Genomic DNA, 20,999 nt, shown 5'->3' with positions numbered 1-20,999 from the left:
ATCTGGATGGGGTTTGCTGAGGAGCACCCAACTTATAGAGCTGATAGGGCACTCAGGAGTGGGGAAACTGAGGTTCAGACAGGGCAAGAGCCTTCCACAGGAGGATCTGCCAGTTTGGAGCATTTATAAAGAAACAGCAACTTCTGACTTTGTTTAACATTTATTACAAAGTATAAGAGCAGAGATCGGTGAGCTGTGCGCCCCTCGCCATTCCTCCCCACCAGGTATCCTCTGCAGCTCTGGAAAAAATAGTGTCCTCTTTGCTGTCCGCCAGGGGGCGCCGCCCCCTGCCTCCCAGACCCGGTTCCTTCAGCTCTTCCGTCCAGCGGTAACTGAAGCCTCCTAGCATCCTGGACTCTGGGCCCTTCCTGCCCTTCTCCGTGGGGAGCTGGAGAGGGTGGGGAGGCGCAGGTACTTCCACTTCTAACCGAAAGCCAGAGGTCCTCTATAGCAGCACAGTGAGAGTGGTCCTGATGGGGGCGTGGGGGGTAGTGGTGGCCATGTTCCCATCTGGGGTCTCTGGAGGTCCAAGGCTTCCCCTTCAGCCGCATCCCCTGATGGCTCCTGCCACCCAAGGCGGCCCCCGTTGGTCCTCACACCTTGAGGTATTTTCTTCACAGGGCTAGGTCAGGAGCGGCAGGGAGGGTGCCCTTGACCTCCATCTTGGGAAAGGAGCCTGATTGTCCTCCATGGATCCTGAGGGGAGGGAGAGAGAGAGAGAGATGGGTGGACAGGCAGTCCAGACAGGAGAAGTCAGTGAGAGTGGCACTTACCAAGACGGAAGCCGACAGAAGCAGTGGGCGAGGCGGGAGGCAGAGGGTGGGCGGGCTGGCACCAGGAGACCAGGTGCGGGGGGCATAAGCGCAGGCTGCACAGAGCTTGAGTGACCAGGGACAGGCAGAGAGAGAGACCAAGCAAAGAAGGAGGGGGTCACTGAGGGGCAGGAGGGAGACCAGGGGAGAAGGAGGGGCGCCCCCCTTTTCTCCCAGTCCAGCCCTGAACTCAGAGTCCTTTCCTCCTGAAAGAGCCCAAGAGAAAGTGTGGCCACATGACACCGGCCACAGGTCCCCTTCCTCCGACCTTTCTTCCTGTCCAAGTCCCAGCCCCCTCACCAGCTACGTGGCCTCCTGACTGGCTTCTGGGAGCTGCTGTGGCCTCAGGGCAGTGCCCAGCAGCTCGGTCAGGGCGTCCAGTTTCCCTGCCAAGGCATCGATCCGCTTCTCCAGGGCCCGGTGCGAGCTGCTCAGGCCCAGCTGCAGGTCACACAGGATCATGTGCATCTGGGTGAGAAGAGAGGGTCAGGTGTCAGGGGCTGGGGTGGACTCCTCCCCACTCCAGCACTGATGAGTCCTTACTAACCCTTGAAGATATCCTCAGTTATAATTGTTGCCCTTTCTTAATCACTCAAAGCCCAGAACCTCTTAAAAGCCACAGGGAGCAGGAATCCTGTTCCCACCTTATAGCTGAGGAGACTGAGGCACAGAGCACCTAGAATAGGACCTGGCACATAATAAATGCTCATTAAATACCTGTGCAATTGATAGGCGGCGTGGCTTCGAAATCCTGACAGCCCATTTACTGCACTCCCAAACTGAAGATTCACAGTCTGATTCCCGAGGCTCTGTGAGCTTTCTTTTTCTTTTTTAGGTGCTGGGAAGTAAACCCAGGGCCTTATGCATACAAGGCAAGCACTCTACCAACTGAGCCCTATCCCCAGCCCCTGTGTGAACTTCCTATGGGAATTATTGAATGCTGTGTTTTAAATTCAGTAATCTTCAGAAATGACAACGGCCCATTCTGGCAGACCTGGGCCATCACCTCCTCACTGACACCTGCCATGATGTTTTTTAAAAAATATTTTTAATTGTAGATGGACACAATACCTTTATTTTATTTATTTAGTTTTTTTTTCTTTTAATGTGGTGCTACGGATCAAACCCAGTGCCCCACGCGTGCCAAGCAAGCGCTCTACCACTGAGCCTCAACCCCAGCCTGGCCATGCCGTTTTGGGGCCTGAATCTGTGACTGTGTTTACCATGGCATTGGTGCCAAGAGCCACTGTTTGAACTGTCGTGGCCTAATGAGAAAAAGCAAAGGCCACCACATTAAGAAAAGGTGCCACGAACCAGACCAGGGGCGAGTGACGTCACTGTCCCTCAGCACTGGTGGAATCAAATGGTTTCTGCAGAAGGGAGCGAGCCAGGTGAGACACACCTAGGCTGGCAGGCAGCCTGGCCCAGCACGGGGCCCCTCCAACAGTGAGCATCCCCTTCACAATGGATTGAGTTTTACTGAAACAATGTCACCTGTATTCTTGTCAGTGATCCCAAGTTGAATTTTGCCATCTATGTTTGTTCTTGATTTGTAAATTTGCTTTGGTTTTATTGTGTAAGAGTCATCGTTGGAAAGAATTTTATATCCGTCCACATGTAAGTAACTTGATAATAAAGATAATTTGAAATCAAACACTGGGGTGGCTGTTTTTTTTCCCCCGGTACTTGGGATGGAACCCAGTGCCTCACACATGCTAGGCAAACACTGTACCACTGAGCTACACCCCCGGTCCTTTTTAAAATTTTTGTTTTGAAATGGTCTCACTAAGTTGCTGGAGCTGGCCTCAAATTTGACATCCTTCTGTCTCAGCCTCCCAGGTCACTGGGATTACAGGCGTATGCCACTGTGCCTGGCACAATTTTATTTTTTTTAAGTTCAGAAGAGGATCTGAATTTTACATAAATATAAGTAGCTTTGTTCTGCTTTATTCGTTTCTTCATTCCTTCAACCATAAGCCTTTACTAATCACCTACGTGTGCCAGGCTCCTGCCAAGGGCCCCCCACCTTCCTTTTTTTTTTCTTTGGTACTGGGGATTGAACCCAGGGGCACTTTACCACTGAGCCACATCTCCAGGCCTTTTAATTTTTTATTTTGAGACGGTCTTACTAAGTTGCTTAGGTCCTCATTCATTTGATCCTCCTGCCTCAGCCTCCCCAGTTGCTGGGCTTATAGGCGTGTGCCACTGCACCTGGCAATACTATATTATTATTATTATTATTTTGGTACCAGGGATTGAACCCAGGGGCATTTAACCACTGAGCCACATCCCAGCCCTTTTTGTATTTTATTTGGAGACAGGGGCTCCCTGAGTTGGTGAGGCTGGCTTTGAACTTGTAACCCACCTGCCTCAGCCTCCCAAGCCACTGGGATCCCCTATTTTCGAGCCAGATGTCCCTGCCAGAGGCCCAGCCTCCCCTTCTTCCAGACCTGGTACCTTGGAGATGTCCACCATGGAGTTCACTTGCTCTCGGAGCTTTCGGTGTTTCAGCCGCACCTGTCGGAACCTGGGGGGGGGAAGCTGGGAGTCGGTTTTCCTACAACCTGGTCCCCAGCTGGCCTTAGCTGAGGGGTGCGACGAGGGGAGCAGAGATGAACATGGACATAGCACAAAGAGGTGTGCCCGAGAGCCTGAAGGTGCAGAGGAGCCCCCACTCTGCAGCGGCCCGAGACTCCGGGTCCGCAGACGCATCCAGCCACATCCAGACGGAGATCCCCGACATTTGCTGAGCGAGACCACACGTGGGTGTCCTGACCTGGACACGCATGGGCATGCACACACACAGCCACGCAGACAGGGGACAGGACACACAGCTGCCCTCACGTGTGGATGGCGGCCAGCAGCTTGCGCTGATGCCTGCGGGCAGCCCTGGCGTCCTTCCTGCGCGTGTGTTTGTAGTACATCCAGGCCTCCTGCAGCAGGCGGGCGGCTGACTCCTTCATCTGGCAGCGGGCGGGCGGCACAGAGTCAGTGGACACAGACCCCAGGGCTCTGCGACGGGGGCACTCCCGGGGGGCTGGCACGGGGAGGGAAGGGCCACGCTCTGGGTGGCCGGCGCCCAGCCTACCTCCTTGGCATAATGGATGTCCATCATGAAGTTGTGCACGTGCTTCTCCGCCTTGTTAAACTCTAGCTTCCGGGCCACCACGGCCACCAGCAGGGCTGTGCAGCACACCCCCTGTGGGCACAGCGGGCACTGTGGCGTGAGGCTGTGGGGCTCTGGGGGCCAGCCCTGTGCCACCAACCCTCTCTAAAAACCTCCCAGCAGTCACAGGGGACAGGGACAACCATCCCCAGGTGACAACCGGAAATGAGGCTCTGAGAGGAGAGCCAGGGACCCACAGCCCAGAGCGCCCACAACAGGGTCAGAAAGTGCACGTGTCCGAGTCCAGAGGCTCTGCACAGCGGTCACACACCCCCAGCCTGGCCTCTTTCATATCGGAAGAAGAGCTGGCCAGAAGGGGCAGACGGCGGGCTCCCAAGGGGCCCCGTCTCACGACTCATTCTTAGTCGGCCATCAGGCCCCTGGGAGTGTCCCTCACACTCCTGAGGTCTCTTCCCAACTCATTTCCCTCCAGGACCATCTTCAGCCCAGCCCCCCACTCATCATGCTTCACCCACGGGAGTCCTGACACCCTATCATGACCTCGCGCCCCTCACTCTAAACCCCACCTGGGCTCCCACTTCCCTAACTTCTCAGCCTGGCTCTGGAGGCCTTCTTGGGTCCAGGCCTCAGCCCTGGCCGTGCTCTCCCTCACCTGCCTGAGTGCTCTCCGTGAACCCTTTCCTGGGCCTTCAGGGGCCGCTCAAATCCTTGCTGCTCCAGGGCCTCTGCCCTCTCTCCCTGGATTGGAATGACCCCTCCTTGGAAGCTCCCCGTCCCGTGTCTCAAGTCTCCATCACTCAGAGCAGTTCACTAGTCACCAACACGGGCTCCCAGGACTGCCTAGTCCCAGCCCAGTTCTGAGCAAGTCATTTATCTCTCAGTATTTCCATTTCTTATCTGAAAGTGGGCACGCCCTCTGTGGAGTGTCACTGTGAACTCCAGGAGTTGACTCCTGGCAGATGTCTGGGGCAGAGACTGGCACAGGTATGTCCCCAGTAAAAGTGAGCCATCATCCACCGCACGGTGGAACCCTGGGCCAGGAGGGGGCTGTGAACCTCACGTGCCTTGTCTCTCTGGGTCTCAGTTTCTCCTTCTGTCAGGTGAAGGAGGAGGTGCCATTCAGCCCCCAAGGGGCCTGGCCCTTTGGGAACATTTTCCTGGCTAAGTCTCTGCCCCTCTTTCCTTGTCCTGAAGACTCCCCACTGAGGTGGGGGTGGGGGCTCACATTTCCCTGCCCCCCATCCCTTATCCCAATGGACCCAGGGCTTAGGCATTCCACATGTCCTCCCTAGGACACCCGAACTGGAGGCTCAGATGTGGGAGGACAGAGGGAGCCAGATCTTGTGGGGAGATGAAAACCAAGGCATTGGGGGCCGGGCCCTGGAGTGAGAGGGGCTGTGGTGCGAAGGAGCTGGATGTCTGGGTTCAGCAGGAAGCTTGAGCCTGGGGCTGAGGCAGCTGTGTGTCTGGGACCAGTTATGGTAATGGTGCTCTCCCAAAGTCCCATTTACTGAGCTCTTCCTGTGTGCTAGGCACTGTTTGAAGCCCTTTACATGGTTTAACTCATGTAATTGTCTCAGCACCTGATGAGGAGTACACCAGCATCGGCATCCCCATTTTACAAATGAGGAAATTGAGGCCTGGAGATTTTGCAGCTTGCCTAAGATCCCCAGCTGAGAAGCAGAAGTGGAGATTTGAACCCTTGGAGCCCGGTCCCAAAGGCATGATCCTGGTGATGACCCTAAGCCCTTGATAAAGGTTAAGAGACCAGATCCCCAGGTTCTAGAAGCAAATGGGCTGGGAAATCAGGGGTCGGGGGTCCCTGGGGCGGGAACAGGTCCTAGGATCATGGTCTATGGTCCTAGGTTCTGGAGAGAGCAAGGACTTAGTGGATGGATTCCTTGGTCTCAAAGAAAATGGTTTTGTGTCTGGGTCCCTGAGAGGGGATAAGGCTGGGTGGGGAACAAAATTTTCATGGGGTGTCCCTGAGAACCTGTGCTGGCTCCATGGTTTCCTGGGGCTCTGAGGATAAGCAGTTTGGAAGGGGCAGGGTGTCTAGGGACTTGGACTCACCATAACTCCAGTGCAGAGACAGACAATCTTGCCCCACATGGTACCTGGCACCACATCCCCATAGCCGATGGTCAGGAACGTGATGGGGATCAGCCACAACGTGTCTGAGAGGTGCCCAGTGGCATTAACAGCCTGCCTATGGGAAAGGATAGGTTAGTTCTGAAATCCCACCCTAGAGATGTCCAAGATGTTTGCTCCCCTCCACCCGCCATGTGCTCTCCTTCCCCATCCACACCTAGTCCCAGGATGAACCTGGGAAGTAAGTTCTAGGCTTTGGAGAGCCTCCTTTCTGCTATGCTTAGCCACTCTGGGCTGTGGGATTTGAACTTGAGTCTGGCCAGTTCCAAAGCCTGCATGGAGGCGGTCAAGGGGTTGGCACAGAGTGTGTGGCTAAGGACTGAGAGGGGACTGAAACCCTGCCTGAAGTCAGACCTGACAGGTTGCACTCACCAGGAGAAAGGAGTACCTTTTTCTAACTTCCACAAAGGTGCTGCATGGCCTACAAGTGGCCCTATAAAACCCCAAAAGGTGGAATTCTAAAAAAAAAATCTGTCCCTTGTTGAAGATCACCAGGTGTGGTGGCACTTGCCTGTAATCTAAGTGACTTGGGAGGCTGAGGTAGGAGGATTGCAAGTTCAAGGCCAGCCTGGGCAACTTAGCCAGACCCTCTCTAAAAAATAAAAATAATAATAATAATAATAAAGGGCTGGGGATGTTGCTCAGTGATAGAGCACCCCAGGTTCAATCCCCAGTGTGACAGAACAAAATAAAAACCCTGAGTTTTATACAGTTTCCAGGTGGCAGCCAGGACCCAATACCCTGCAGGAACTTTCCAGAATAGCTGCAAACACCTCCTTTCCAGGCTCACAGCAAATTCCTACAGGACCTCTATGCTAATTTGGAACAGCTGTCCCCTTTCTCCAAGGCAGATGCAACTGGTAGCCTGGGTCCGGAAGTCCGAGATGGGAGAAGGGGAGCCAGAAGGGTGGGCTGCCTGGGGTCTGGGGGTTGGGGGGCAGGCACTGAAGGTCATCTGTGGAGCACTGGCTTGGACTGCTGTGTGGATGGGGACGTGAGCAAGGATGGAAACTGACCTGTCCCCACCCTTGGCGTCCACCTGCACCACTCCGAGCCACCCGCCTCCCTCCCTATGCCGCAGGACCCTCACCTCTCCGCCACCGACAGCACCCAGGCTGTGGTGAGCCAGAGGCCAAGCGTGAGGCCGAGCAGCAGGCGGCCCGGGTGCGTGTTCATGTACAGCTTGGCCACGAACCAGTGGCGGAAGCGGACCTGGTTGAGAGCACCGATGCTGCGGTAGGACACGTTGAGCAGGACGCCGCTGCGCAGGAGGACCGCGCGGGGCACCAGGTAGAGGCGCAGCAGCATGGCTAGTGACAGCAGCGCCTCCCCCTCGTCCAGGAAGCTCGGCCAGGGCTGCGTCCCCTTCTCGCCCGACCCCGTCGCGCACGGCGGGCCCCGCACGGGTGCAGGGTGCAGCCCGCACACCGCCAGCTCCAGCACGATCTGCGCCGCCTGCCGCGGAGTCAGCGCCACGCGCCAGTCCCGGAGCCCGTTGTCAGTCATGAACAACTGCGGGAAGAGCGACAGGGAGGGGTCAGGTGCAGGCCAGGCGGCCCGCCCGCTCTGCACCCCGAGATAAGGTGGGGCAGTCTGCTGGGCCCCGGAGAGAGAGATAGCAGCAGGGCGCCGAGCTGGACAGGGCTGGGGAGGGAGCTGGGCAGGATCCGAAGACTTCTCTCCACTTTCTCCACCAACCCTTAGTTTCTGCCGGCTTCCAGAACTTTCATGAACATTCACTGAACGCAGGCTGTGTGCCCGGCCATGCCCTATGTGCTGAGGATTCGAATCGAACAAAACAGAAACCTCTTCCTCTCTGGAGTTTATAGGCACATTCCTGAGGCGGCTTTTAATCCTGTTCTGGGAACACATGTAGTAATTGTTCTAGCAATAACATCAGGGGAAACAAGAGTCAAGATTTATGGGGCACTTCTCCCCTTTATGTGTTGTGCCTCAGTAATGCTATGACACAGTGAAAGGGATAGTACCTCCATTTTATAGATGCAGCAAAGGAGGCCCAGATGCTTCAGGTGGGCGGTGGCACACTTAACTATTGCTGAGTGCTGATGCTGTGGCAGCCAAAGCCAGTTAACTATGGCTGTTATTTTTATTCATTTTTTGCAATGCCTGAGATGGAACCAGGGCCTTTGGTATGCTATGCAAGCACTCTATCACTCAGCTCCTCTAACACTTGCAATTAATGAGAATGATAATCTGTACCCTTTTACTAAGTACCTCTCATGTGCCAGGCACTGCACAGGGGCATTGCCATGCATGACCAATAATTCTAATTTTAAGACCATGGTATAAGGAGAGAGGAAATGGGGCAATAGGACCTGGGAAGATGGGTCTGGGGAGACAGGAAGTGAGGGCATGAGGGTGCAAAGAGTTCCTCCATCTGGGGGAATATTGAGACAGAGATGGGGAAATCAGGGGCAGGTACTAGCTAGGACCTTAGGTGACTTGCAGCTGGAATTAGTGGGAACAAAGATGGAAGACAGATCTGGGAGGCTAGGCCTGCAGTAAGGTGGCCTGGGGCAGAGCTCAGCTGGCAGGCAGCAGGGCTGGAAGGGTAGGACTCTCTGCATCAGGAGTGTGTAAGGGGGAGACCAGGGGCTGCTGGTGGGGGAAGGGCCAGGGCTGCCCTGGGAGGTTCTGTCCTACTGTCCTTCTTAGTGGGCAAGGGTGTGAATACATCAGAGGGTGGAGGAGCTTCAGATCAGGAGGAGAAGGTAGAACGTGTGGGCTGAAAGGGCACGTGGGGTTTAGGGTTGCAAAGCTCAGGGGTAGCAATGACCCTACCTGGATCTCTTTGGCATGAAAGGCCACGATCAGGCAGAGGAGCAAGATGGTGGAAATGCTGATCATGCACTTGACCAGGAATAGGTAGAGGGCCCACTGTGGGAAGGATAGAAAACAGGTGAGGTCCAGGTCTCCACCAGTCCCTTGTACCTTCCTTGGAAACCACCATCCCTTCCATTCCCCACTTCCTAGCGCCTAGACCAGTCACTCCTGGTGTTTCAGTTCCAGAGACGTCTCAGAACCATTATGTGGCCCCCAGGGAGATGCTGTCTTCCTTCCCAACTGGACAGCCCTGTCCCAGATGCCATGTTCATCCTCCTTCGTTCTTTTCCCTGGATTCAGACCCCTGAAGGGAGACCTTGAAGCTCACACGCTTTGTTATTCTCCTGTCCCTTTCCAGTAAAAAGTACTGCCTGGGTTATATGTGTGGAGCGTCTAGAAAAAGACCTCTGGCCTCCCCTTCACTCCTACCCAACTGATCCTGCCCTAGAATCAATGTCAATGCCCACCCGATTCCAGAAGAGACCAGAAACCACCATTCAACCCCCCAAAACATGACACTCTTCCCTGCTATCTTCCAGGAGACTGAATCCTTGAGACCCCAGCCCCAGGTCTTAGAATGCCCCCCAGTTCTGCCCCCTGCACCTCCTCCTCCCCTCTCTCCTGGCTCCAAGCCCAGGGCAGATCTGGCCGGAAGCACAGGGCCTCCAGGAACCTCCAGAAACCACGAGAACTCTTTTTTCCTCTCTTTGTGTGACAATACCTTGGAGGAATCTAGAATTCTAGAGGGAGGGATTTAGAGGGGCCTGCTGAATTCCCTAAGAAGGGTTGGTTCCGGGTATACTGTCAGGGGAAGGGGCCACCTGGGCTCCCCCCCTGAGCCCTGCACCTGTTTCTCCTAAGGCTGCCAGCTCCCCTGGTTGGACCTAGGCCAGGGCTCCGCCTCTGAGCAGGGGAAGAGGGCCAGTTTCCTGCCCCGGGGGGCCTCCCCCCATCCCCTCCCTGAACAATGGTGCTGTTGTCCCTAGCCCTCCCCCACCCCTTCACCCTTCCAGGGCTCCCTGGTTCCCGGTCTGTCTTCAGTGTGTCTCAGCCTCATCTCAGTCAACAGCACCCCCCTCCCCACACTGCAGTGCACCTCTCTGGTGGCCCTCTCTACTCTCCCATTGAAACTGTCTCTACTTGGACCCTTATCCCTCTGAATTCCCCTTTCTCTGGGGATGGGTGTTTTGAGATCTCTCTTTCCGGTGGACTTTCTGCCTCTCCATATGGATTTCTCAGTGATTCCCAAGCTCTATTTATATTGGTGGCTGTCCCTCTCTCTCCCTTACTGCCTCTTTATCTCTGTCTCTCTCTCCATTCCTTTCCTCCCAAGCCAAGACACCTATCATTTTTAAAAAAATATTTTGTTAGTTGTAGCTGGACAACGATACCTTTATTTTATTTATTTGTTTGTTTTTATGTGGTGCTGAGGATCGAACCCAGTGCCCCACACATGTGAGGTGAGCGCTCCACCACTGAGCCACAACCCCAGCCCCAAAGGCACCTGTCTTGTTCCCCTGTCCTTCCCAGGCTTTGGCGCCTCTTCCTGCAGCCCCTCCCCCAGGAGGGCAGGTGTCTGGGACCTTGCAAAATGAGCTCCTTAGCTGAGATGGAGGTGCAGAGGGGGCAAGGAAGTTATCAAGGCAGTCACTGAAAGGAAGCGGAGGAGGGCCCGCTGCTTGTGTGAGAACTGCAGATCGGGCATGCAGCAGCTTTCCCAAGGTCCCACCCATGGACTGGACGCAGTGGCAGGTGGTGGAGGGAAGGAAGAAATGCGAGGTGAGGACAGGGAGGAAGAGAGTGGGGTAGGAAGGACCCCCTTGCCCCTTCCCATCTGCCAGGCTCCCCTGCCCCACCTCCCCTGCTGGGCGCGGTGCTGAAATGTGGGAGCTGCGTAGGCCCCGGCCATGCTTCCTGTTGGCATGGGCTTCGGCTGCCCCACCTCCTCACTGCCGCTGCCCTCTCCCTGGCCGCCTGGCCAGAGGAAGCTGGCCTGCCTTGACCTCCGTGTGGCTGCGGGTTCCTCCAGAGCTGCCCACTCCCCCATCCCCAAATCTATCGCTGAGCTTCACGCGTCCCTGTCTTAGCAGCCCTGGCAACAACCCTTAGCCCAGACAGGGCTTCAACCTCTCCCTTCCTGTGGGCAACTCCGTTCCCCCTCAAGCCACTGATTCAGACCCTTGTCCTCCATCTGTCCCTATCACTGCCCGGACCAGGGCTGGAATGTGCCCGTAGCCTGCTGAGACCTGTTCTGGCCCCACCTACCCCCCTCAGAGTCAGCCCTTTTCCCCCAAAGAAGTGTGGGAGCGCCTAAGCTCCTTCTCCCCCAGACTCCGCAGCCTCGGTTCAGCCCCCTCTCCCGGGGACCAAGGAGTTCAGGCTACACCAACTGCCTCTCCCTGCCTCCCAGGTGAGGAGCACGCAGATCTGGGGGCAGCTGGGCTTCTAAGTGACGGTGATGGGGGCAGGAGGTGCTTTCCACTTCCCACCCCCACCCCGGTCACTGTTCTGGGCTCTGCCCCTGGCAGTCCGGGCACTGGGCGAACGTTAGCGGTTAGATAAGGAGCGGCGCCTACTGGAAGCCTCTCTCCACCCTCCCTTCCCCGAGGCTGGGGCCCTGGGGTCAGCCTTCCTCTGACCTCCGCGGGGCCTGCACCTCCAGGGGTCTGGTTACAACCTTTCCAAGGACTGAAACACTGTGACCCCTGTCCCCTCCCCAGCTCTTGCAGGGAGAGACCCCCACATCGAACTCCCCAAGGTGTCAGGAGCCAAGGCCCCAAGTCTCCTCCTCCCTGAGACCCAGAAACTCACCCCTCCTCCCTCCGACCCAGGGTCCTGCTCCAGCCCCCTCCCTCAACCCAGGGGTCCGACCCCAGCCCTCCCCTCCCAGAGCCGGGGTCCAGGCCCAGCCTCCCATGCCCCGCCCGGCGCGAAGGCTGCACTCACCGGGCACCCCCCAAACCACAGCATCTCCGCGTGCAGCACCATGAGTCCGATGCCAATTCCCGCCAGCGCCAGCGCCCAGCCGGCCAGGCACTTCTCCTGCTCCAGCAGGCGCTTTCGCTGCCGCAGGGCCCCCAGGCCAGACACCAGCTCCCCGCCCATGGCCCCTGAGGTCTTGGGGCTCAGCCAGCTTCCTGCCCAGGGTCCCCCACCTCGTAATACGCAAATGGCAGCCACTTTGGCTTCCAGGCGGGCGGCCGGCTCTGCTCGCACTGGGGCTTTGGCTCCGAGGCACCGCGGAGCCCTGTGCCCTCTGGGGAGTGGTAACGTTGGCGGCTGGGCAGGGCGGGGAGGGGCAGGGGAGGTCCCTGGGTAGGGGGAGGCTCCCCAACCCCCCTTCCCAGACTAAGGAGGGGCTGGGGTGTGTCTTGGGGCAGAGCTAGAAAGAGGCATCCATCCACGTGGGAGAGACACACACTGCCACACAGGGGCTGTGACCCGAACGGTCTGCACCTTGTGATACCACCTACACCCACCACACCCAGACACCACAGGACACCCCTGCCAGAGAGGGAGCCTAACACACTGGGGCCCGCAACACAACCTTCAGAGTGACTCACAACTCCCCACAAACTGAAATCTGCAACCACACCCAGACACCACACACATGGTGTGACACACGCCGGCACTTAGCAAGGCAGGCAGTGTCCCCGGCCCACACGGCCACCCAAATATTGTCCCCACACAAGCACAAGCATTACATTCAAAACTGCCACAAGATTCTCTGACACAGTCACACCCAGACTTCACACCTAGGGCAATGCCTATCTGTAGCCACACAAACAGAACAAGCACTATACAAACACACAATACGTATTGACACAGTGATACTCAAACGCCACTACACCCAACACATACAAGGCACTCGTGGTGTTCCACACTCCACACACCCATGTAGCAACACCCAGTACACACAAACACACAACACCTAGGCACACGGCCATGGCACCCCCCCGGCCACCCAGCTCATAGAGAAACACACATGGACACACATCGCAGTGCGTGGCCACGCCAACGCACATGCTCCTGAGGATGATTCACAACACACACTGATTCACCCGGACACACAATATGCCCCAGTGTACAACGTGGTTCAAATGCATGGTCAGAGACCCGGATCCATGGATGCCTGCTGAGACAGACACAGGACAATACCCTAAGGGGACCCAAGCAGCACAATGTATCCTTTCCTTTTTTGGTACCAGAGATTGAACTTGGGGATACTTAACCACTGAGCCCCATCCTTGGCCCTTGTTATTTTTTATTTTAAGACAGGGTCTCATTAAGTTGCTTGGGGCCTCACTAGTTGCTTGAGGCTGGCCCCAAACTTGCAATCCTCCTGCCTCAGTCCCCCATACTGCTGGGATTACAGGCGTGTGCCACCACACCTGGCCAGACTGGTACATCTTGACCGCACCAAACACAAGCGGGGATGATGCCCCTGAGGTGGAGGGATTATGCCCCAAATGTAACACACGCCATCCCCTCTGACCCACAAGCCACAACTGAGCGTCACATATGACACCCACACGTGTTGTATTCCAAGATGTGTGGCTGCACAACCACAAAGCATAGACAGTCATGTGTAAACAGATGGCGACACAACATACTGACCCATTTCCCAAGAAAAACAACCTTTCACAAACAACCACCTGTCACATAAAACACCAGACGTGACCCCACTGATTGCAGCCCACACCAGGGCGACAACAAGACCACCCAGGACCCCAGACAAGCTCATCCACAACCACACAAACACAGCACACCTTGAGTGTTCCTTGGCAGGGAAGGGAGAGGCCCCCAACAGGGCATACACCCGGATGTAAGATGCAGGGTCGCAAGGCTGAGTGATACACAGTGTTACACACACCAGGTCCACAAAGAGACACAACACACACTGACACACAGCAGCAAATGCGGTGCAGTGTGACCCATAGTGACTCCCAGATCGATGTGCAGCAGGGAACACATATGTCCACACACTGTGTCTGCACACAAATCAGAACCCACCCATGGTGACACAGGGACACACTGATGTGGTCACTCAAAACACACAGCAGCGCACACCAACCTCACCATGCACGGGACTCCTGCTCTCCGAGGAGTGTGTAGAAATAACCCTTCTCCCTCCCGTGTCCTGTGCCACGCAGGACCCAGGACCTGCCAGCCACAGGGAAATCAAACACTCGCGGACAGACGTCTGGCACCACACCAAGGCAACCCACAAGGACACACCCAGAGACACCAAACCACACACACAGACACGCCCGGTGACAAAAACACTACCCCTGGGGGTGCCTTGCCATGGGGCCGGGCACACTGTTCCTGATTACCACTCGGTGACATACACGCAGCCAGTGGCGGGAGAAAGATGGAGACACACCCAGGCGCACCCAGACACCACGCTTGCGTCTCCTTGGAGAAAGTGCAGCCACTGGCGGGCGGGCGCTCCTGCTTCTGGAGAAAGTCCGTGGCCGCCAGCCCCGTCCCAGCCTGGCTGCCCGCACCCTCCCTCGGCACCTCTCCTCCCTCTTCCTGTCCCTGGCTCTCACCTCTGACTCCTTCCTCAACTTCTCCCGCTCTGGGCGCCTCTGGGTTCGTCTTTCTCTCTCCTGGGTCTGTCTCTGTTAAGGCTCCCTCTCTAACCATGTCCCTGTCCATGGGTCTGTTTCCATTGCCTCTCCGTCTCCCTGTCTCACTGTGTCTCAGCCTCTTTGTGTCTCTGGGTCTCCCTTGTATCTCTGTCTGGGTCTCCTTCTTTGGTCCCTGGTTTTCTATTTCATTCTCTCTCTCTCTCTCTCTCTCTCTCTGCACCTCTGCATTCACCATTGTCTGTGTTTCTCTCTCTCTCTCTCTCTCTCTAAAGGATTGAACCCAGGGGCACTTGCCCACTGAGCCCCATCCCCAGCCCTGTTTTGTATTTTATTAGAGACAGGGTCTCACGGAGTTGCTTAGCGTCTCACCATCGCTGAGGCTGACTTTGAACTCATGATCCTCCTGCCTCAGCCTTGGGAGCTGTAAATTTTTTGTTTTGAGACAAGGTCTTGCTAAGTTGCTTACAGCCTCATTAAATTGCTGAGGGAGGCTGGCCTTGAACTTGCTATCCTCCTGCCTCAGCCTGCCAAGCCGCTGGGATGACAGGCGCGTGTTGTCTGTTTCTTTTTCCACCTGTCTCTGCTCGACGGGCTTCATTCTGTCCCTAGGATTCTTTTTCTGTCTCTGTTTCTTGCTGAATTGAGGTCCCCCAGCTTGTCTTTGGGTTTCCCTCTGCTCTTCATTGGCTCCCCTGTGGACAGCCCTGTGCCTTCCAAGTCTATCCTGGTCCCATTGAGGAGCTGAGGCCCAGAGATACATTATGACCCATCTAAGAGTCAAAAGCCACAAAACAGCTCCAGCTTCTCCACAGCTTCTGTCCCCACCTTCAGGTACTTTTGAGAAACTGACAAGAGACTGACCCAGAGGGTGGGAGAGGACTATCAGAGAGACTGAGTGGGACAGCCAAGAGGGATGTAGGAATCAAAGCGGGGGGAGGTCGGCTCAATGGTAGAGTGTGCCTGGCATGCACAAGGTCCTGGGGTCCATTCCTGGCCCACAGACACACAAGACAGGATCAAGGAAAATCAAAGAGATGGAGGGAGAAGGGACTCAGAAGTGAAGAGAAAGAAAAAACTAGAAATTTTGTCTCCAAAGAGACCACAACTAAAAAAGAAAAACAGGGAAGACTGGACAAGGGAGAGGCCTGAGCGGGCAGCCCTGAGGGTCCTGGTGGGAAGGGGACCTGCCTTCAGCTGCTGAAGTTGTGGGCAGCAGGGTTCCGTGGGTGGGAAGCAGCACTACCAGCCAGGCTCTCCAGCCCAGGGAGGGGCGGTGGGGGCCGTGACTCAGGGCCCCAAAGCTTCCTGTGACTCAGCCTCGATCCCAACCCTGAAGGGGGGAGTGGAGGGAGCCGGGGTCTCTGTAAAGAAAGGGAGAACGAACACCAGAGGATCTCAGTAAGAGAAGGGACCAAGGAGGGCCTGGGGCCTGGACGCCTGAGTCTGAGGGAGGAGGGGCTGGGGGCCTGGACGCCTGGGCCCGAGGGAGGGGGGCTGGGGGCCTGGACCCCTGGGTCCGAGGGAGGAGGGTCTGGGGGTCTGGACCCCTGGGCCCGAGGGAGGGGGGCTGGGGGCCTGGACTTCTGTGTCAGAGGGAAGAGGGAACTGGATCCCATACTCCGGGTCCAGGAAGACTAGAAGAACTGATTCAGAAGTTCCCAGGGCTTCTCCCTGGCCTGGTCCCAGCTGCCCCACCTTCAACCTAGCCCCATCTCCGGGCCTGGAAGGGACCCAGGTGCTTTAGGGCCCAGCCGGAAGGGGCCAAGGACAAAGAGTTGTTTAACTGGGAAGGGTGGTGGAGGGGACTGAAGAAGAGGGTGGCTCAGTGGAAAGGTCAGTTGTCGCCCAGGGCTGGTGCAGGGGAAGGCGGCAGGGCTGAGCCCGGGGGAAGACATCCTGAAAGTCAGAGGCCTGTGGGGGCCAATCCTCCAACCACCGTCTTTGGGACCTTGGCATTGGCGGGCTCAGGGGAATAAGGAGACTCCCACCTTGTGGTGGTTTTGGGAACTGCAGGCCCTCTGTTTACCCAGCTCTTGTAATGGAGCCTTCCTGAGTGCCAGGCACTCTCTGTTCTAAGAACTGGGGAATAGCATGATTAACAAAGTAGGCAACAGACCTGCCCTCGTGATGCTTCCAGGTTCCGGAAGACAGACCTCGTGGTTAGTTGACCTCAGTCTCTCATTTTCACTCAGTCTGTCACTGGACTGACTTCTCTGTTTCTCTTTTGGTCTGAATCTCCAAGAGCATGCCTTCCTCCTTTTTCTTTCTTTCTGTGTTTATTGATTTTTCCCCTTTTTTTGTCTGTGTTTCCCACCAAATAAGAATCGTGTAAGTTATTATACTAACATGCATACACATGCACATGTACACACACACACACACGCACACACACAAAGTCCTAGAGACTTTAGTTTGTCTGGATGTGAATCTTGGGGAGGAGGGCTGGAGCATGCCTCCTGGGTCTGAGGGAGGAGGGGCTGGGGGCTCCTCTTCCCTCAGACTTTACCCTGCATGGGATCTAACATACATACAGCCTGCTTTAGAGAGAGACCTGAGTTCAGTCCAGCTGCTGTCCCTAGCTGGGTGTCCTGAGCCTTGTGAAATGGGGATGATAATTATGCTACCTCTGTCATAGGGCTCCTTGAGGATAAGGTGAGGTACACGGTCAGGAGCCTGCAACACAGGACCTGGGATGTATTTAGCCCCTGTGGTACATTGGGTCCCAGGCTGGCTGCTAATGGTTCCTTCCCTGGCTGCCCTGGCATGCGTCTTCTCCCACCAAGAAGTATAGTCCCCTCTCCTTCTGTCTGTCTTTGATGAATAGAATGTGGCATAAATGATGCCAGCTAGTTCCAGGTCCAGTTGTCAAGAGCACAAGAAACTTCTGTTTTTACAAGAAACTTCTGTTTTTGTGCTCTTCAAACTTTAAAGCCACCATGCTGTAAGGAAGCCCAAGCTAATCCCTTGGAGAGGGACTATCAGAGGAGAATCAAGGCATCCTGAGCAAAACCTCCAAACTAGCCCTTGCAGAAAATAGCCACATGAGTAACCTCATGAGACAGACCAGAAGAAGGGCCCAACTAATGTTACCTCAGAATCATGAGAAATGATACTTTTTTGTTGTTGATTTTAAATACTAAGTTTTAGAGTGGCTTGTTATACAGTAGTAGCAAATAGTATATTCTTCTGTTCACTTCTGTATGTTTGAAGTTTTCCACAACAAAAGGGTACATATATGAACATGTGTGTACATATGTGTGTATACATAATACATATATATACATATGAATCAATAATGGAAATTGCACTCCATGAATTGTAGCCAGAACAGTTTTGCTTCTGTTTGCCGCAGAGTCTTTCCAGTAAATCTCTGCTTGTCTTACATTTTTTGTCTCTCTCCATCTCTTTCTGGGTGTTGACGCCTACCTTGCCCAACCTCTCTTCCCTGCCTTCCACTTGGGTCCTCCCATTGGCTTTTTGGCTGATCCTCCAACAGGCCACGCTATTTCTACCTCAGGGCCTTGGCATTTTCTGTTCCCTGAACCTCTTCTTGTGTCATTCCCTTTCTTTAGTTCTCTGCTCAAATATACTCTCTTTCTTGGTAATCCCTTCCAGAATGGTCTCTTTCATCCCCTTATACATCCTCTGTCCCATTTCATTGTCTTATCTTCATTATAGAAATTATAACCATGTAAAGTGACTCTATTCTTTCCTTCCTTCTTTCTTTCCTTCCTTCCTTCCTTCCTTCCAATTGAAGTCACGGGTGCTTTACTACTGAGTCACATTCCCAGCCTTTTAAAAAAAATTTCATTTTCTTCAGGGTCTCACTAAATTGCTTAGGGCCTCGCTAAGTTGTCGAGGCTGGCTTTGAACTCCCAATCCTCCTGCCTTAGCCTCTGGAGTTGCTGGGATTATAGGCATGCACCACCATGCCTGTCAACCTTATTTTCTTAATTGTCTAGTTGTTTAAGGACAGAGATTGCTATTCCAGCGTATAGAACAGTGCCTGGCATGTAAGGATGCTCAAGGAATATTTGTTGAAGTAATACTCTCTTTTGATGATTCTGAATGACTCCTCTTTGACTCCAGGTGGGAAGGATGCGTCTCTCTATTTTCCACCTTTTGTGCCCCATTAGTCAAGTTGCTGTCTGTGGTTCTGAGACCCAACACCATGGATCTGTCCTTGGTGCTGACCCAGGCTTCCAGTTTCCTTAAACTAGGGAGGGTAGGGGGGATCTTGGGAAGGGGCAGTGTCACCTGTAAGACCCAGGCATTGAATCCTTTGCATAACTGAGGAAAGGCAGACATCCTGAGTGCCCAAGGGAGGGAGCAAACGGGTCACTGAGAGTTGAGTGGGGATTTGAACTCTCTTTCATCTATTCATACATATGTATGCACTTACACGGTGGTTCCTTAGTATCTGCAGAGGATTGATTCCAGATCCCACTCTGCCTCCTGCCCAGGATACTGAAATCAGGGATGTTCAAGTTCCTTAAAATGATGCAGTATTTGCATATAACCTATGCATATTCTCTTGTACACTTCAAATCATCTCTAGGTTATTTATGATGCCTAATCCAGTGCAAATGATTTATATACGATCCGCAGTTGATCGAATCCACAGATGAAGAATCTGTGGATACACAGGGTTCACTATATATGAGAGCTTCAACCATAGAGAAATGAAGAGTACAATAAACTTCCAGGAATACATTTTAAAATACCTTCTATGCTTCCAGCTGCTTCCTCACTTTCTATGTTATTTAAATGCAAATCTCAGAAATGATATCATTTAATTATATGTTGTATTTTAAATTATTTGCTTTCTGTTGAGATATGACATACCTAGTAAAATCCACAAGTCTTAGATGTATAAACTGGTTCAGTTCTACTTACATGTAGATTCGTGTGGCCCCTCCTCTAGGTGTCTCCATCTTCTCAAAGGGTCCTTTTACACCCTCTTCCAGAGATAGCAAGCATTTTGAACCTCTGTCACTAGAGTTTTAAAAGTCACAATATGGAAATCCAGAGAACTGGGTTCTAGCCTTGGCTTTGCTATTGACACTATTATTTTTAATGAATATGTCGTATGTGCAGAAAGTACATAAAATAAGATGGGCATGGTGGCACACACCTGTAATCCCAGCTGCTCAGAAGGTTGAGGTAGAAGGATTGCAACTTAGCATGTTCAAAATGCAAAATAAAAAGGGCTGGGGCTGTAGCTCAGTGGTAGAGCACTCCTGGGTTCAGGCCCCTGTACCTCCCCCACCCCCAAATAGAAACAAGTTTCTAAAGGCCTCAGACATGGGTGAGGTCAGGAGGACCTGAAATGACAGGCTCTGTCGAATGTTCCAAGAGAATGGCATCAGCACCTGCTTGGCTTCTGGTGGGGGCCAGAGGCTGCTCCAATTCATGGCAGAAAACAGAAAGGCAAGCCAGTTCATGCCAAGGACACAAGGCACACGGGATGGCTTTGTCCTGGGATAACCCACTCTCACCAGAAGGCCTCAGGTTCTCCTTAGGACCTAATCGCCTCTCAAAGGCCCCAAACACTGCACTGGGAATTGGCATTCAGCACGAGATTTGGAGGGGACAGACCTTCTAGGAATGAACTCTTGGGTCATTTTACTAAGCAAAGACCACCAGCCAGCTGAGGGCAAAGGAAACATGGGAAGAATAATAGAAGAAGGAAATTAAACACATCAGTGTTGACCTTGTGACCAGTTATGGGAATGCAAGCTGTAGCAGCTACATTTCTTTTCCTTGGCTTCCCCCTTCCTTCCTTTTTAAAAAATATTTTCATGTATATGTTCATCTACTAATTTATTTTAGTGTTGTTTCTTCTTTCCCTTTGTTGTTTTATGTAAGGATTGCAGGTGGTCGTGGACCTGGTGGTGTTTTTTGTTTGTTTATTTTTATTTTTTACTACTGAGCTACCTCCCAGTCCTGTTTTGTTACTATGTTTTTAAAAAATATTTTCAGTTGTAGGGGCTGGAGTTGTAGCTCGGTGGTACAGTGCTTGCCTGGCATGGGTGAGGCACTGGGTTCGATTCTCAGCACCACATATAAATGAATAAAGGTCTATCAACAACTAAAAAGAATTTTAAAAATATTTTCAGTTGTAGATGGACACAATACTTAAATTAATTAACTAACTTATTGATTAATGTGGTGCTGAGAATCAAACCTAGTGCTTCACACATGCTACAACCCCAGCCCATATTATTATGTTTTTAAATTTTGAGACAGGGTGTCGCTGAGGATGACCTTGAACTTGTGATCCTCCTGCCTCAGCCTCCTGAGTGGGTAGAAGTATAAGCAGGCACCACTATACCTAGTTGGTCCTTGTGTCTAGACATCAAAATTTTGTCAATAGAATCCGTGCTTTTTCTCTGCTGTCTCCTTTGCTCCATCAAAACCAAATATTTCCTGCACATTATGAGACAACAGTAATTATTTGCTGAAAGA

The 20,999-nt window shown here is 53.6% G+C and overlaps 1 protein-coding gene across 2 annotated transcripts; it reads right to left on the bottom strand.

The window, feature by feature from the left end:
* Positions 1 to 141: 141 nt before the first annotated feature.
* Positions 142 to 14,181, bottom strand: Kcnn4 (potassium calcium-activated channel subfamily N member 4). Of its 2 annotated transcripts, XR_005731432.2 has the most exons (10): positions 11,881 to 14,181; positions 8,893 to 8,988; positions 7,181 to 7,602; positions 6,013 to 6,148; positions 3,901 to 4,011; positions 3,657 to 3,775; positions 3,270 to 3,339; positions 1,113 to 1,280; positions 774 to 878; positions 142 to 696 (listed from the first exon to the last, which is right to left on the bottom strand). XR_005731432.2 is itself a non-coding variant. In XM_005338189.5 (9 exons), the coding sequence occupies exons 1-8, from the start codon at positions 12,037 to 12,039 to the stop codon at positions 1,116 to 1,118; spliced, it is 1,278 nt and encodes a 425-aa protein (XP_005338246.2). In that variant the 5' UTR covers positions 12,040 to 14,179; the 3' UTR covers positions 142 to 696; positions 1,113 to 1,115. The 2 variants fall into 2 exon arrangements, 1 of the variants encoding a protein (XP_005338246.2); XM_005338189.5 differs by lacking the exon at positions 774 to 878 and having other exon boundaries at positions 11,881 to 14,179.
* Between the last annotated feature and the right edge of the window lie 6,818 nt (positions 14,182 to 20,999).

This window comes from Ictidomys tridecemlineatus, chromosome 15 (genome assembly GCF_052094955.1).
Source record: "Ictidomys tridecemlineatus isolate mIctTri1 chromosome 15, mIctTri1.hap1, whole genome shotgun sequence".
NCBI classification, from domain to species: Eukaryota; Metazoa; Chordata; class Mammalia; order Rodentia; family Sciuridae; genus Ictidomys; species Ictidomys tridecemlineatus.
This window is presented reverse-complemented; position numbering and strand designations above follow the sequence as displayed.